General features: G+C 42.6%; 1 protein-coding gene across 3 annotated transcripts in view; it reads right to left on the bottom strand.

The window, feature by feature from the left end:
- BIRC6 (baculoviral IAP repeat containing 6) overlaps window positions 1–17,839 on the bottom strand; it is a 295,572-nt gene that overhangs the window by 37,412 nt on the left and 240,321 nt on the right. For all 3 annotated transcript variants that reach the window (XM_029060209.2, XM_029060223.2, XM_029060216.2), the window contains exon 66: window positions 5,790–6,000. In XM_029060209.2, coding sequence (XP_028916042.1) covers window positions 5,790–6,000 — 211 coding nt within the window. The remainder of the gene's footprint in view (window positions 1–5,789; window positions 6,001–17,839) is intronic.

Below are 17,839 nucleotides of genomic sequence, written 5' to 3'. Positions count from 1 at the left end.
CTTCAAAAGTGTGATGAGTTGTACTTTTGTCCAAATTGTACTTTCCAAGTGCTTGGTATAGTGCTCTGCACACAGTAAGCGCTCAATAAATATGACTGAATGAATGAATGAGTACTCTGTTTTAATGAAGTCCAAGAAGAGAAGGGATTCAAACAACCACCACCATTTTGATAAACTATCATCTTTGACAGTGAAATATCTGATCTCTCCAATTCTAATGGACTGGTCTAGGAACTTTTCCCATTGTAACGTAACTGAATTATGGTCTAATAATTGAGAAATTGAAAGCTGACCATACATCTTGGGCTAGTTTATTTTACTTGAATACCTCTGTTTCCTTACGTGAATTTCTAGTTTAGCTGTGAGAGCTAAACTGATCGATTTAAAGGGCTTTAAAAATGAATGAAATATAATCCTTGGTGGGTTTCTTCTTCATGTCTGATTTCATCATTTGAGAAGACTGTCCCCAGAAACGTTGCTCTAATCTCAGCTGGCCCAAGAAAGGCTAGTAAAACGTAAAAAGTCACCCACTCCATTTCTCAAATATAAAAATCTTCTGAAATAGATAATCCTCCTATGGAATATGCTGGAGCAAATAGATATTTTTTTATTTTGTCTGTTGCTCTTCCAACCTGTTAAAATTCCAGTCAAAACAGGTACGTACAGGATCTTTTGAAATAGATGCAATCATTTCCTTCACGTTCACCTCTTATGTGGGACCTCTGCAGCATTATCAATGTGTACAGGGAAATAAGGAGTTTTAAATTTATATGACATTGTCTTCACTACCAAAAACAAGGGTACACAAGATGGTATATAGGCTAGCAGAATGGATATTTACTGTATTCATATACACATTCAAAACAAATCCAGATGTTGGTCAGCACTAAAATCAGGCTAGTTTAAAAAACAACTGAGGAATGAATCTAGAGTGATGGGTTGGAACACAGCAGTGCATACTATGGAAAGCATTTGACTATTTCAGCAAGGGCAAAATTACAGAGACCCGTGAAAAATAGTTTTTGTATGAATTAGAGCACCACAGATCTGTATTCTTTGGCATCCTACATCTACCATTTCATATGAACTACTCAGAAAGATGAATGTCAAATTAAGGCATCTTTTCCTAAAGGCCTTATAAACAGACACGAGAGCAATAACGTCAGAATCCAATCTTGGCTTTCTGGTACAAAGGGAATGAGTCCAAATCTTTAATGATCAGGTTTTCACATCTCTTGGAAAATGATGTCTCAGTACTGTAAAAATGCACTTTGACAGAAGATCAGAGCAACTAGCTGGTTGGAGGCTGGTGTCCTTAAACATGGTGTTCATTTCAGCCCCACAGAGTATACATTCAATCAACAAAGCAGGCGGAGAGAGAAATCATTAAGATACATAGCCGAAATACTAGCGATCAGGCACAAAAATCACTAAAACCCCGTTGGATAGAATCGCTGAAGGCCAGAAGGCCAGTGCGATGTTTTTTAGTCACAAGAACTGGAACTCAAAGAAAGAATTCTGTGGACAGGGTACAGAGGATACAAGGGATCCTGCAGTCATTATGCAAGAAAAGGATGCTGGATAAGGAAGTAGATTAGATTCAAAATTCAGAACAGAACAGCCTCTAGAGAAGGTAGATCTTCTGCATACTAATTACAGAGAAGAGTTTAATGAGAACATTGCCCTGGAATCTACTAAAAATGCAGAGCAAGTTAATATTTTCCAGGCTATTGAATTTAAATTAGACGAATGCTTATTTAGCTTTTCTAACTGTGATCCCGCTTTTATCAACTGCACCACTGTTAGGTCCAAAGATTTGTGAGATTGCTCTCAAATTGACAATACATTTGGATAATGATAATATTTGTTAAGCACCTAATATGCAACAAGTGCTGTATTAAGCACTGGGGCAGATACGAGGTAATCAGGTCCATCATGGAGCTCACTGTCTAAATAGGAGGGAGAACAGGTATTAAATCTCCATTTTGCAGAAAATGAATGGAGGCACAGCAAAGTGAAGTGATTCACCCATGGTCACATGGCAGGTAAGTGGCAGAGCCGGGATGAGAATGTGAGTTGTCTAACTCACAGGCCCATGTTCTTTCCACTAAGCCATACTGCTTCTTAATAATAATAATAATAATAATAATAATAAATGATAATAATAATGACATTTGTTACATGCTTATAGTGCCAAGCACTGTATTGATGCTGGGGTAGATAAAAGTTAACCAGGTTGGACACAGTCCCTGTCCCCACTTGGAGCCCAGTTCACTTAGTGAGGAGAACAGACATCTCATCCCCATTTTACAGGTAAGGTAACTGAGGCACAGTAAAAGTGAGTTGCCCAGCAGGCAAGAGGAATTAGTCGAAATTAGAACCCAGGCCCTTTGACTCGCAGGCCTGGGTTCTTTCCGCTAGGCATTGCTGCTTCTCTAACAACAACCACAAAAAAATGATGCTGCTGGGGTTATGGATTATCAGACTAATTTCCCACTTATGATTTCTTGGGAGGTAAAGGGAAAGTGGAGAGAAAACCAAGCTGGAAAATAATTCAGGATGTTAGACTTAGTTAAATAAATGTCAAAAAAAAAAAGAGGAAGATTGACAGGTCAAGTTTAAAATACTGACATTTTAGGGAAAATTTTCCCACATTTCGATGGCACACCATTAGAAGAGACAGCAAAGTGCACACTAATTTAAAACTCTTAACTTGGTATGGGCCAGAGGATGACATTCTTACTTTCACACTGTGCCAAATGAATAATGAATGACGATACATCTCCCAAGGCAAATTTAATTTGCGATGGCAGTACTGATACTTATTCGCCCATGCTGAAATTTGAGGTAAATTGGATCGTGCTCAGTGTAAATTTGACAATGTTGAAATAATAGCACAATCTAATCTTTTACTCTTTGCTGTACGGCCTATTTTGGTTCCAGTCTATTTTCATCGATAATGTTCATCAAATAGCCAAAACAATTAAAACTGCTGTTACAATTAATGTAAATCTCTAAATTTTTAATAGCTATTTACCCACAGTTTCACAGTAAACTCCTTGTGGGTAAGGATTATATCTATTGTACTAAACTCTTCCCAAGAATTTATTATAGTGCTCAATAAATACCACTGATAGATAATGAACTCCCATGTTGGATACAGACTGTGTCTGCCTTTATACACTGTTTTTCCCCTCCAGTACTCAGCACCTCCTCTGCACTTAATAAAGGATATAATTATAAACAGAACTTGAAAAGTTTTCTGAGCAACTCTGTTAGTAGTCTTACTTCTGTTTCCTGAAAGATACACACTGAAGGATTCACTTATTCACCCTTGGCTTCTCTGCAAAAGACTGGTCAACTCAGATTAATCTAGGCTTTAAAAATTAATCCTGGGGTCTAGTCACGCATTTAGGTGTTTTGAGAGTGAGTGATGTAATAACTCAGTTTATTACCTTGACAAAGATTTCTAAGGAAGTGTTGCTCTTCTGAATGTAGCAGATAAGGCAGGCAGTTTATTGGTACAAGTTCCACGCACATGAATTTATTTTCCCACGTATAACATATTTAGGAATTTGATTTTTAGCAAAGGCCTCTAGTGTTCAAACTACTGTTCAAGGTTCATGGATGTGGGAATAACTATTCGGTAAATCTTGATTATGGAATGTAGGTGAATCCATAATTCTCTGCAAATCTCAGGAATCCGAGGCAAAATATAGAATTTTGAAAAATGAACTGTGATTGCATATACATTTGGCACAGAAACAAGGAGGTTTTTAGTGTCTTAATTTTACAATCAGTTTTATACCATCCCAAATCACTTACATACATATCTGTAATTTTATTTATTTATATTAATGTACATCTCCCCCTCTAAACTGTCAACTCATTGTGGGCAGGGAATGCATCCGCTATATCATTATACTGTACTCTACCAAGTGCTTAGTATAGTGCTTTGCACACATTAAGTGCTCAATAAATATAATGGAGTGACCTTAACTATCCTGGTTTACTGTAGTGCTCCTTAGGAAAGGGGAATTAATATACTGGCTGCTGTCTTAATACATCACCATAATGAGACTACTGCAGTTTCAAACACTTATCTTTCTCTGAGTTTCCATATACCTCCAAATCTGAAATCACATTTCTGGCCCTTCCTTGATTAGTTCTCCTTTCTCCTGCTTCTATCTCATTAACAACCAGCTACATACTCATATCACCTTTAATACTTTGAAGCAGTGTGGCCTACTGGATAGAGCATGGGCCTGGGAGTGAGAAGGCCTCGAGTTCTAATTTTGGCCCACCATTTGTCTGCTGTGTGACCCTAGGCAAGTCACTTCACTTCTCTTGTCCTCAGTTACCTCATCTGTAAAATGAGGATTACGAATGTGAGCCCCATGTGGGACAGGCCTGTGTCCTACCTAATTTGTTTGCATTCACTCCAGAGCTTATTAGAGTGCCTTGGACATAGTAACTGCTGCCTGGGAGTTGCAGGAGAAGTTGCAGGACCTCGGTTCTAATCCTGGCATCTACCACATGTCTGCCGTGTGACCTTGAGCAAGTCACTTCACTTCTCTGTGTCTGTTACTTCATCGATAAAATGGAGATTAAGACTGTGAGCCCCATGTGGGAGAGGGACTGTGTCCAATCTGATTATTTTGCATCTACCCCTGTGCTTAGAACAGTGCTTGGCACATAGTAAGTGCTTAACAAATACCACAATTATTATTATTATGAATAATAACAAATATGGAAATTATTACTACTGTACAACATTTTTCTTTCACACCCATTCACCTATTTATTCATTTTCTTTCAATCTGCAAATTATTTTGCCTATCTTCCCTGGTAGACTATAAACTCACTAAAGGCAGGGATCACATCTAGTAACTATGATAATTTCCCAAGTGCTTAGCAGAGTGCTCTTCACATTGTTTTCAATTAAGTTTAACTTCCAATATCATTTGATGTTTGTTCTTCGCTGAAGGAATTGACAAGTTTTTCCCTTTAGACTGTAAGCTCACTGTGGGAAGGGGTTATGCCTGTTTGTTGTTATACTGTACTCTCCCAAGCGTTTAGTTCAGAGCTCAGCACACAATAAGTACTCAATAAATACAACTGAGTGAATTAATTCTCTTAAGCCTCCATACCAGGGCTCAGGGATCCTCTTCATCCCTAGAAGAATATTGCTGCTTCGATCAATCCATCCTATTTGTGGGCTGGGTCAATCCATCAACCAATCAATTATATTTATTGAGCGCTTACTGTGAGCAGAGCACTTCCTCCAACTTTAGCACTGATACTATCTGTGGTCTGTTTGGGTTAATTCACCTCCAGCCCACTGTTAGAAGCAGATCCAAGTGGGGAAGAAAACATTGTCGGGATTAGCAGCTACGTTGGAAAGAAGGTTCTCAAAACCAGATCGACAGAGGCAACCAGCTTTAAAATCGATTTTCCTACAATCTAATGATTGAAAACATGGAAAAATATCTCTAGTTTCCAATTGTTGGTAACCTAGATGACAAGCCAACAAATAAGTAAGAAAAATCTTATCAACATTCAAAGGGCTACTTCAACTTAAAATTTAACCTCTCATGACAAAAGTAAACCGGAGGAAACAAATTAATCCAATATTTTGAATGCACAGAACTTTTATGGTGGAACACTAATTGAACAGTAGCAGGCATTATCAAAATTCAATTTGACTTAATAAACCCAGAAGTAATGAGCAAAATAGAGTTCTGGAAATCCCCAAAGACAAGGAAAAAATACACTCCACACAGCTGTACCTCAATCGGTTGGTGTAAGTATCCACACAGGTCTTCATTTTAGCTAATAAAGTACCAACGGATGCCTGAGATTCTGACTGTTCCTCCTCCTCGTCACCGTGTTCTGTCGAAAGCGGCAGCAGCAGGGGCACCATGGATGGGCACGATGCGATGGCGCGGAGCAATTCCAGCAGTGCTCTGTACAGTGGTACGTGTCTGGCCATATCCAGAACTAAAGGAAGAAGAAAACAACCAAGTATGTGATCACTGTCACTTCTTACTATCAAAGAGTGACAACAAGAATAATAATAATAACAATAATGGTAACTGTTTAGTGCTTACTATGCTCCAGGCACTGTTCTAAGCACTGGGGTAGATACAAGATAATAGGGTTGGACAGAGTCCCTGTCCCACATAGGGCTCATAATCTTACTCCCCATTTTTACATATGAGGGAACTGAGGCTCAGGAGTTAAGTGACTTGCCCAAGGTCACACAACAAACAAGTGGCAGAGCCATGATTACAACCCCTGGCTCCCAGGCCCTTGCTCTATCCATTAGGCCATGCTGCTTCTCTACTGGAATCTCAGAGAATTGAAAATCACATTGCCATTTCTTTTCACTTGCATACATTATTGGAAAACACAAGTGGCTCAATCCCTGGCACATTCCACTGTACCGGCGTACAATGTACTGGGTTCAAGGGAAAAAAAATAACGAACACCTCTGCTAATAATAATAATGATGATGGAATTTGCTAGGTAATTACTATGTGCCAAGCACTGTTGTAAGTGCTGGGGGAGATACAAGGTAATTAGATATTGCAGTGCTGTGGGTTTTAAATGACACGAACGATCAGTAGTTAGTAACAGGTAATAACTGTAGTGCCGATTCTGAAAAAAGGTAGTAGCATCCTTCAATGTATGGAATGTGCAGGATCCTAGACAGGCAACAGCAAGGTGAAGAATTTCCTCTCTGAAATCTGCTAACCGGAGCCCTCTTGGAGGAGACCAGTGCTCTGACCGTCAGGAATCTGGCGCACCTGTCCTGAGTCACAGCAGCAAAAGTCTCCCCCAGAGCCGCTCCAATCTGGACAACAAAGGACCACCCCCCGCGGTAGACCGGGTGGTTCAGGGCCCGTGGCCGACCTCCAGGTGACAGACACTTCTCCCCTGCCCTCCGGAATAATGTGGCTCAAGGTGGTTACCGGGGCAAGGCTAGTGGCCAGGATGGACCATCCCAATCCCAGCTCCTCTACGAGACCTGGTGCTGAGAGGCCCTCACTCACTCAGGAAGCTCTCTCCCCACATGAGTTAATAACAATAATAAAAAATTGTGTTATTGGTTAAGCGCTTATTCCGTGCTAGGCACTGTACTAAGCGCTGGGGTGGATACAAGCAAATCAGGTTGGACAAATTCCCTGTCCCACATGGGGCTTACAGTCTCAATCTCCATTTTACAGATGAGGGAACTGAGGCCCAGAGAAGTGAAGAGATTTGCCCAAGGCCACACAGCAGACAAGTGGAAGAGTCGGAAATAGAAGCCAGGACCTCCTGACTCCCAGGCCCGTGCTCTATAAATTAGGCCATGCTGCTTCCTCCCTCTCTCTGAGCATTCCCCATCATCTGAGACGGGCAGGCTCCTCAGTCAAACATTCTTTTTCTTCTTCAAGATCTTCTGGATACTTTCAGTTCCAGAGAACCAGAAAGTGGGAGCTGAGGCATAGTGAGTGGTATTCAGACTTGAGTTACCTCAATCAGTCAACGGATGGTATTTACTGACGACTTCCTTTAGGCAGATCATGGGACCAAAAGCTTACGAGAGCACAACAGAATTTGCGACAGGATCCCCATCCTCAAGGAGCGGGGGAAGCAGTCATTAAAATCAACTGTCAGTCGGGTAGGGAAAGGGGCAGGCAAAGAAGTTTAAAGAGATGTAAGGAAGTGGCAGGGATTAGAACCCAGGTGATTCATCTCTTTACTCCTTGATCTCTTCTACCACTCTTATCAGCACATATTCTTGACCCTGAATACCCACAGGGTCCAGACTGATTCTCAATAGTAGCCCTAATTTCTCTCAGAAACTAAGACTCTGAGAGCTCATCCAATGGGAGAGTTACACGCAAGCCTAAATAAAAAAGCAGTGAACAAAACCCTAACTATTTCCTTCATGGAATGCTAGCCCCACATCCAGACACAGGTCCTGGAGGGAAGCTGAAATTTCCAACCTGATCCAGGAATCTTCTTTTAAGGGAAGGGGCATCAAAAAAGCAGAGTCTCCTGGCTGTCAGCTTTCCTCTTTCACTTGGCAGTGGTAACCTCTCCACCCGATTCAGAATTTCGCATACACCGATTTGGGGTGGTCATAATGAAATGTGTCCCATAATTATACATGCCATTACACTGAAATTTGGCAGAATGACTTCTCATCATACCCTGAGAGGCTGTGCCTAGAAGTAGCGTGGCTCAGTGGAAAGAGCACAGGCTTGGGAGTCAGAAGCCGTGGGTTCTAATCCTGGCTCTGTATGACTTTGGGCAAATCACTTAACTTCTCTGTGCTTCAGTTACCTCATCTTTAAAATGGGGATTAAGACTGTGAGCCCCACGTGGGACAATCTGATTACCTTGTAACTACCCAGCGCTTAGAACAGTGCGTGGCACATAGTAAGTGTTTAGCAAATGCCATATTATTATTAAATGAAGATTAAATTGAAAACGCCATTCTGTGAGATAAACAATTTGTGAGCATTAGTGATATATTTTAAAAAAGTGTTTCCGGGAGTTAAGGGACAGGTCCTAAGCAACTCCAGTTCTTCATTTAACAACAGGTCGGGCAGTCTTTGTAAGATGCAATTGGACCACGAACAGTCAAAAAGGTCTCTAGCATAATGTGTTCGCCTAAGAATATCACATCTATTAATACCCAGTCTTAATATACTAACTGCAATTTACCTTTTTATTAAAATTACATTTGTTGTGTCACATACTTATAGGAATACGTTCGTGAATTAACATAACAAAGACTTCATGATGCCGATGCATAATTTTTACATAGATCCAGGTCACTACTGTTTGGCATTTTTAAGTTTCAGTATGCTCATAATTTTTTTTATTTGAGCCCCAATCTTCTTTTTCCTCATAATGAAATATTTTTCTTCAATTCCTTTATGTGCATGCAAACATTAAGACATATGGTGACTTCTGGACCTGCCTATTCCAAAGATATTCCCAAGGAAAACTGAATTACTTGTTTCCTCAATTTCCAGCTATATGAGCTTCTATTTATCTCTTTTATTCCAATCCCCATGTATCAGGGAAAATATTTCATATGAGGCCTATCATTTCAGAACACATTCATTAATCTAAATTCAATTAGTTGAGTTTATGGCAGAAAATAATCAAATTAAACGAAGATTCTGTCATGTCACGCTTAACGTCAGGCAACTAATCAAGGTTGACAGAGTGTACATGGAACATTTATTTGTCACCATGATTTGCCAATGACTTCACTACATTTTTAGATTTCAAAAGATTTAGAGAACTAAATGGCTGTTTTTCCTTTATTCTGGCTTACCCTTCAGGAATGAATTCACGACGTGAGTATAATATCAGCTGAAACATTTCATCATTTCTGTAATCCTTATAAATTATAAATGCTTTATTCAGCTACTTCTTCTGTTCATAAAGCCACACTACTTTTACAGGACTGCAGAAAAAACCATTGTACTAGCTCTAAGCATCTGCAAATGAATTACATTACAAAAAAAAAAGGAATCTTGCTTTCTCCAGCAAAAGTAGAGTGATGGACAATTCTCATTAAAAGGGGAACTCAAAGCCAAGGAGTGTTTTTATAAACTTTCTTCCTGATATACCCCAAATGTTTATTGCTCTTTAGTTGACCCTTCCCCTGGCCTTTTTTAAAATGGCATTTAAGTGCTTACTATGTGCTAGACACTGTACTAAGTGCTGGGTAGACACAAGCTCATCAGGTTCACAGTCCATGTCTCACGCAGGGCTCATAGTCTTAAGCTCCATTTTACAGATGAGGTAACTCGGTCTTCTTCGCTGGAGCCTCCTCCCCCTCCCATCCTTTAACTGTTGGAGTTCCTCAAGGGTCAGTTCTCGGCCCTCTTCTGTTCTCCATTTACACTCACTCCCTCGGTGAACTCATTCGCTCTCACGGCTTTGACTACCATCTCTACGCAGATGACACGCAGATCTACATCTCCGCCCCTGTCCTCTCCCCCTCCCTTCAGGCTCGCATCTCCTCCCACCTCCGGGACGTCTCCACCTGGATGTCGGCCCGCCACCTAAAACTCAACATGAGCGAGACTGAGCTCCTCATCTTCCCTCCCAAACCCGGTCCTCTCCCAGACTTCTCTATCACCGTGGATGGCACGACCATCCTTCCCGTCTCTCGGGCCCGCGATCTCGGGGTCATCCTTGACTCGTCTCTCTCGTTCACCCCACGCATCCTATCCGTTACCAAGACCTGCCGGTTTCACCTCTACAATATCGCCAAGATCCGCCCTTTCCTCTCCACCCAGACGGCTACCTTACTATTACGGGCTCTCGTTATATCCCGGCTAGACTACTGTGTCAGCCTTCTCTCTGACCTCCCTTCCTCCTCTCTCGCCCCGCTCCGGTCTATTCTTCACTCCGCTGCCCGGCTCATCTTCCTGCAGAAACGGTCTGGGCATGTCACTCCCCTTCTTAAACAACTCCAGTGGTTGCCTATCAACCTCCGCTCCAAACAAAAACTCCTCACTCTAGGCTTCGAGGCTCCACATCACCTTGCCCCTTCCTACCTCTCCTCCCTTCTCTCTTTCTACTGCCCACCCCGCACACTCCGCTCCTCCGCCGCCCACCTCCTCACCGTCCCTCGGTCTCGCCTATCCCGCCGTCGACCCCCGGGCCACGTCCTCCCGCGGTCCTGGAATGCCCTCCCTCCTCACCTCCGCCAAACTGATTCTCTTCCCCTCTTCAAAACCCTACTTAAAACTCACCTCCTCCAAGAGGCCTTCCCAGACTGAGCTCCTCTTCTCCCTCTACTCCCTCTGCCACCCCCCCTTTATCTCTCCGCAGCTAAACCCTCTTTTTCCCCTTTTCCCTCTGCTCCTCCACCTCTCCCTTCCCATCCCCACAGCACTGTACTCGTCCGCTCAACTGTATATATATCCGTTACCCTATTTATTTTGTTAATGAATTGTACATCGCCTTGATTCTATTTAGTTGCCATTGTTTTTACGAGATGTTGACTCTATTTATTGCCATTGTTCTTGTCTGTCCATCTCCCCCGATTAGACTGTAAGCCCGTCAAACGGCAGGGACTGTCTCTATCTGTTGCCGACTTGTTCATCCCAAGCGCTTAGTACAGTGCTCTGCACATAGTAAGCGCTCAATAAATACTATTGAATGAATGAATGAATGAAAGTAACTGAGGCGCAGCAAAATTAAGTGACTTGCCCAAGATCACATAGCAGACAACAGCAGAGCAGGGATTAGAACCCAACCCTTCTGACTCCCAGGTGCTTGCTATAACCGCTAGGCTATGCTGCTTCCCTCCTGAGCAAACAAAGTTTCGGCAGCATAAATGCATGCCACGTTTTCTCCATCTTCAGGATGATAACCATGACAATACCCATAAAACATTTTGGGTGAAATGCTAGTCATCTTCATTTTGCCACTGCAATAGCAACACACTCGCAAACATGCTTATCCATTCTATCACCGGTATTTAATGACTACCTTCTGGGGTCCAGAGAACCACAGGAAGTTCTTGGAAGAATATGCAGCTGAAGAAAAAGACACAACCTCCGCCTCAAGGGCCTTACAATCAAATGGGAATTTACAACCCACCCTAGAATATAACCGTTTAAAAGTAGGCCGATGGACCACTTTAATGGACTGCTATCTTTGCAGCATCAGGTAGGGGAAAAACACAGCGAGCGCCACCAAAACCCCCGTTTGGTTTTTCAAAGACTTTATGAAAGCAATTGACTTCACTGGTAGAGCTGAAGTCTGGATTTCTCTTGGTAAATGTGGCTGCCCCGAGAAACTCATTAAGATTCTGAGACCACTTACATAACAGTACGGTCGGCCGATCGGGACTGGGTGTGCTCTGACCCATCTGCTCCGGGTCACCAACTGGATAAAGCGTGGATACGGAACAGACTCGATCTTGCACGATTGAGTCTATGCTGCCACGGTGGAGAATTTATCCAGAGACCTGGGATGGCGATGCTGAACTTCACAGCCTCCCCTCTGGGAAACTTTGCAACTGACAGATTTCAAGCAGCATTCCAAGTCTTAGAGGCAATCATTCAAGAATTGTGGTATGTGGGTGGACAGAGCGTGAGTCTGGGCGTCAGAAGGACCTGGGTTCTAATCCCTGCTCTCCCACTTGTCTGATGTGTGGCCTTAGGTAAGTCACTTTACTTCCCTGTGCCTCTGACTAGAGAAGCAGAGAAGCAGCATGGCTTAGAGGAAAGAGTCCGGGCTTGGGAGTCATGTCATAGGTTCCAATCCCGACTCTGCCACTTATCAGCTGTGTGACTTTGGGCAAGTCATTTCACTTCTCTGTGCCTCAGTTACCTCATCTGTAAAATGAGGATTACGACTGTGAGCCCCACGTGGGACAACATGATTACCTGGTATCTACCCTAGCACCTAGAACAGTGCTTGGCACATAGTGCTTAATAAATAGCATTATTATTATTATTATTATTATCATCCACTATGCCCTATGCGGGACAGGGATTATGTCCAACCCAATTTGACTGTATCTACCTCAGTGCTTAGAACAGTGCCTACAACACAATAAGCACTTAAATACCACAATTATTATTACTGTTATTAGTACCCTGATAGAGGCACACACCTAAGAGGATATGCAGATGTCTTACCGAATCAGCTAGGCATTATGGGCTGACGATAAGCTTGAAGAAAACCAAAGTGACGTAAAAGCCTGCATCTGGAAATCCCTAAGTACAACCAAAAATCTAAGCAACACTGTCACTGGCAGCCTGCTGACCAATGATGCAAAGATAGTCAAGTAGTAATATTATTTATTAAGCACTCATTGCATACTAAGCCTGGGAAAGAAAACATTGACAGGGCAAAAGCTGTGGATCTCACAAAGAGGGAGAAGACCCTGATGACAGACGCATAAGGAGAGATAATAATAATAATGATAATTGTGGTATTTGCTAAGCACTTAGTATGTATAGGTACTGTACTAAGCACTGGGGTACATACAAGCTAGGGCTCACAGTTTCAATCCCTATTTTACAGATGAGGGAATTGAGGCACAGAGAAGTGAAGTGACTTGCCCAAGCTCACACTTGCCGGGATTAGAAACTTGTAACTCCTAGGCCTGTGCTCTATCTTCTAGACAATGATGCTTGAGCATTAAAATAAGAGACAAGGGAAAACTCCCAAAATTGTGAATCAATGAGAACATACAGAATATGCTTATAGCGTGTAAGCACTAGGCTCCGGGAAGTAAGCATGGATACTGTTTTAGTTGGGGCTTTCGACTCATGAGGGGCTCACAATCTCATAGGCAGTGGAGTGAGGAGGCAGACCCACAGGAGAAAAAAGAATTAGCTAAAAAGTAAGCAAAATCAGAAACAACTGTTCATGGTTAACTGTTCCTTCCTCACCTCCACACTCCTCCAGCTGGGGCCATCCTGTGAAACCTGGCAAAATCTTCTCCATACTGTAAGCTTTGGGAAGACAGGCTTCAGTCCGCTCTCCACTTCGGCAAGGGGTGATGGTAGCGGGATGGAGAATTTGGACAGGCCCAGGCCCCAGACCACTTCCCCATGGACCCCCTAATAATAATAATGATTTTGGAGCCTAGGAATATTTATTTATAGGAATGGCATTTTGGACAGAAGTACTGGGTGGGTTATTACTTTGCTAGAAATCATATTGGGTAAGCCTGCTTTACCAGTCAGAAGCTATCTAAAACGGATTGCTTCTACCTCTCTATGTGACTCGCGATCCTAAGTAGAAATTGGAAACGAAAGCCATGACCATCCTTTGGCAGACAAGGGGTGACGAAGTGGTTGTTAGGCTTTGAACCCAACTAAATATCTACAGAGCTGGAGTTCTGTCCAACTTTCTCTAAGGTTAACAGTAAGCTCATCTCTTCACTGTAAACTCATTTTGGGCAGAGGACAAGTCTGCTAATTCACATGCACCATACTCTCCCAAGTGCTTAGAACGGTGCTCCGCATGTAATAAGCACTTGATAAATACCACTGATTGACTGATTGATTGAGAGAACTGGATCCCTAAGGAAGATGTAATCAAAATCCTTGGGGAGTTCCATCAGTTTCATTTAGGATAAACTGAAGAGTGAGTACCAAGAGAAACTTACAAAAAACAACCAAATTCTGGAATGAAGTCGGTCTCCTAGCCCCGAAGTTATGTTCACTAAACAAGAGTTGCACAGGGTGAGCCATGTGAGGAGAATGGATGGCAGGCAGAAGAATGCTCACACAGATCAAGCACGGTGAGCTGAAACTGGGAAACATGAAAGCAAGGCCAATGGAAGAAACATTTTAAAGACGCTGCAAAACGAAGCCCCAGATGATGTTCCAGTCTGGCTGAAATCGGAGTCAATTAGAACGGCATGGCTGAATGTCACTGAGAAGGAATGGCTCTTTCTGAGCGGAAACTTGGAGACAAGGAGGCAAAAGCAAAAAGTGGCAAAAATTATAAAGAACAAACATCAGAGCACAGCAAGAGGCAGTCTTTATAATAACTGTGGTATTTGCAAAGTGCTTATTATGGGCTAGGCATTCTTCTAAACACTGGGGTAGATGCAAGGTATTTGGGTTGGACATAGTTCCTGTTCTGCATAGGGCTCACAGTTTTAATCTCATTTTCCAGATGACTTCAGTGAGGCCCGCAGAAGTGAAGCAACTAGCCCAAGGTCACACAGAGCGCATGTGGCAGAGCTGGGATTAGAATCCAGGTCCTTCTGACTACCCGGCTCGTGTTCTAACTACTAAGCCATGCTGTTTCTCTGTTCTGTGCACAGTGCTAGCTTTTTCAGGAACACGTGAACCATCAGTGAATTTAGTGGGGTCTTCTTAAGCAGTTGTGTAAATATCTATTTTACTAGATTCTGTCCTAAATATATGTATTTAAAAAAATGGTATTTATTGAGCACTTACTATGTGCAGAGCACTGTACTAAGCGCTTGGAATATACAATTCGGGAACAGATAGAGAAAATCCCTGCCCAATGATGGGCTTACAGTCTTACTCCAGGAAAGAAAATCAATTTTCAAAGGCCTAGAGAAGCACTGGGCATGAAGAAACTACAGAGACTGCTTTGTCAAATAAGAATTAGATTAATCATGGTAATTTGTTAAGTATTTCCTTTGTGTCAAGCCTGGACAAAGCAATGGGGTCGACATAACACAATCAGGTCACACGCCTGAAGAGCAAAACTTGCACCACAGTCCGAGGAGAGAGAGAGAAGAGAGAGACCTCCCTCCCAGGGATCTTTCTGATTTAGATGCAAAGACATTTTGGATGTTTCTTTAAAAAAAAAACAAAACAAACTCCAAAACTGCATTGCCTTCTTCAGACGTGATTATTGAGTTATTCCAGATATGACTTAGTTCATGGTGCTTAAAACATTCTCCTGTCTTTTCTTATGGTGTTGCTTATTTTGATCACTTTAAATTACAAGCCTACATAAGATATAATAATAATTGTGATATGTTAAGCACATACTATGTGCCAGGCACTGTATTAAGCACTGGGGTGGATACAAGCAAATCGGGTTGGACACAATCCCTGTCCCACGTGGGGCTCCCAGTCTCACTCCCCATTTTACAGATGCGGTAATTGAGGCACAGAGAAGTTAAGTGACTTGCCCAACATCACACGGCAGACAAGTGGCAGAGCCGGGATTAGAACCATAAGATGCGGGATACTCTTCTATACCCCCCCTCACATTACCCTCCCCACAAATCCAAACAAAAAACCCTAATTTCTTTTTCTTATGGTATTTGTTTAGTGCTTAATATGAGTCAAGCATTTGACCAATATGCTGGGCTAGATATGAAATGATCAAATCGGACATAGTCCCCGTCCCACATGGAGCTCACAGTCTAAGTAGGTGGGAAACCAGGTACTGACTCTCCATTTTGCATTTCAGGAAACGGAGGCACAGAGAAGTTAAGTGACTTGCTGCAAGTCACACAGCAGACACACGGTGGAGCCGGGATGAAAACCCAGGTCCTCTGGATCCCAGGCCTCTGCTCTATCCACTAGGCCAAGCTGCTTCCTGTGATTGCTTTGGGATATTGGATGCTTGACACAGGAGGTAATGACACTAGTCGGTAAGCGCTTAGTACAGTGCTCTGCACACAGTAAGCACTCCATAAATATGACTGAATAGCACTAAAGATCCCAAACAACTCAATTTAAACTGAATTGGAAACACCACCTGATACTGCAAACAGCAAATGACACAGCACTAGGAAAACCTCTCCATATGCACAATGTTGAAAGGATGGCATGTCATTCTTTGGACTTTTCAGAGACATAAAAGTGGATGATTCTCAATCAGAAGAGTCATCTGGAGATATCGATTTATATGACAAACGTCAGAACAAACCCTCCTACATCACCTGCTAGTTTGCCATCCTGATAAATTCTGCCAATCGCTTCTACAAATGACATAAAAGAAGCTTCCTAACTAGACTGGTATAGATGCTTGTGAAGTCAGACAGTAGCTAAACAAAACTTCCACTAAATCCCCCAGGGGTGTTTTGGACAGCTCAGCCAATTTCAACACTTCTGTTTTCACAGATCTCTTAAGCAGTCAAATTTTATAATGCTTTCAAAGAACTGACAGCTAATACAAAACAATGAGCTGAATAAAAAGCTGACAATTCTTTCATAGAGATCAACTTATTAGTCGATCCACAGATAACCGTTCCACCTCAGAACAGTACTGCCTCAAATGAAATATAGTCACAAAATGAAAGCCTACACGCAAGCACGGATTTTATCCAGCGGCACTGTTCGTGCGGCAAATAAAAGAATCCACTTCACGTCTAGGCAAGCTTTAAGAAATATTTGAGAATTTAAAATAATTTTCAGGGTGAAGTTCCACTCATTTTCAAAAAGAGGACAATTTCTCTTAGGACATAAACAAACCATCTACATCATGGCACCATTAAATTGATTTGCCAATAGTGGAGTACGCCAGGAAGCAGACAATTATGCTAAGCAGCAGCCGGGACAGAGGAAATGCATTAGGGAAGAAAAAAGCTCTGCAATCTCGGCTAAAACCCGGGAGGCCGCTGTGGCCGCCAGACCAGCAAGGCACACTGCAACCACGAGAAACGGCTCCGAGCAGAGCTTCGGCAAGATTATGAAAGCTGATGACCAACATGCCAGCACTGGCCAGTCGTAAATACGGTCTCTGGGGGCACGGCGGGAGTGGGATTGCGGCTTTACAGCCACAGACACGCACCCTTAAGTGAACCCTCCTGAAATCCATGGTGGCCTTTTCGAGTGCGAACGATGAATCTTTAGGAAGATTTTATCTTTACTATGGAAAAACCTCTGACAGGGTGATACCGTACATATCAACGCCTTGCATTCAATTAAATGTGTTGTCGGTGGCCAACTGAAGGTTAACTTTATAGGCATCGGGTCCGGTGGGAAATACATCCAGAGTCTCTTTTCAGTTAGTCAGTCAATCGTATTTAATGAGTACTTACTGTGTACTGAGCACTGTAACTAAGCGGCTGGGAGAGTACAATATAACAACAGGCCCATTCCCTACCCACAACGAGCTGGTCAAATTTAGGTCCCCAAATGTGCCCCTCGACTTTGAGGATGGGAAATTGGTACTGAAAAGAGTAAGGCCGCCCCCAGGTTTTCTGCCTGGCACATACGCATTCCAACTCAGAAGGAACAGGGTGGTGTCCACTTCCTGAGAGCACAGGGGAGAGACGGACAGACGTGAACCCCCAGCGGGGAGGTACTGCCTGTTATATCCTGGGAGGTAAAGGAGGGGCTGTTCAAGAGCAGGA

Source organism: Ornithorhynchus anatinus, chromosome 1 (assembly GCF_004115215.2).
Source record: "Ornithorhynchus anatinus isolate Pmale09 chromosome 1, mOrnAna1.pri.v4, whole genome shotgun sequence".
Classification (NCBI taxonomy): Eukaryota; Metazoa; Chordata; class Mammalia; order Monotremata; family Ornithorhynchidae; genus Ornithorhynchus; species Ornithorhynchus anatinus.
This window is presented reverse-complemented; position numbering and strand designations above follow the sequence as displayed.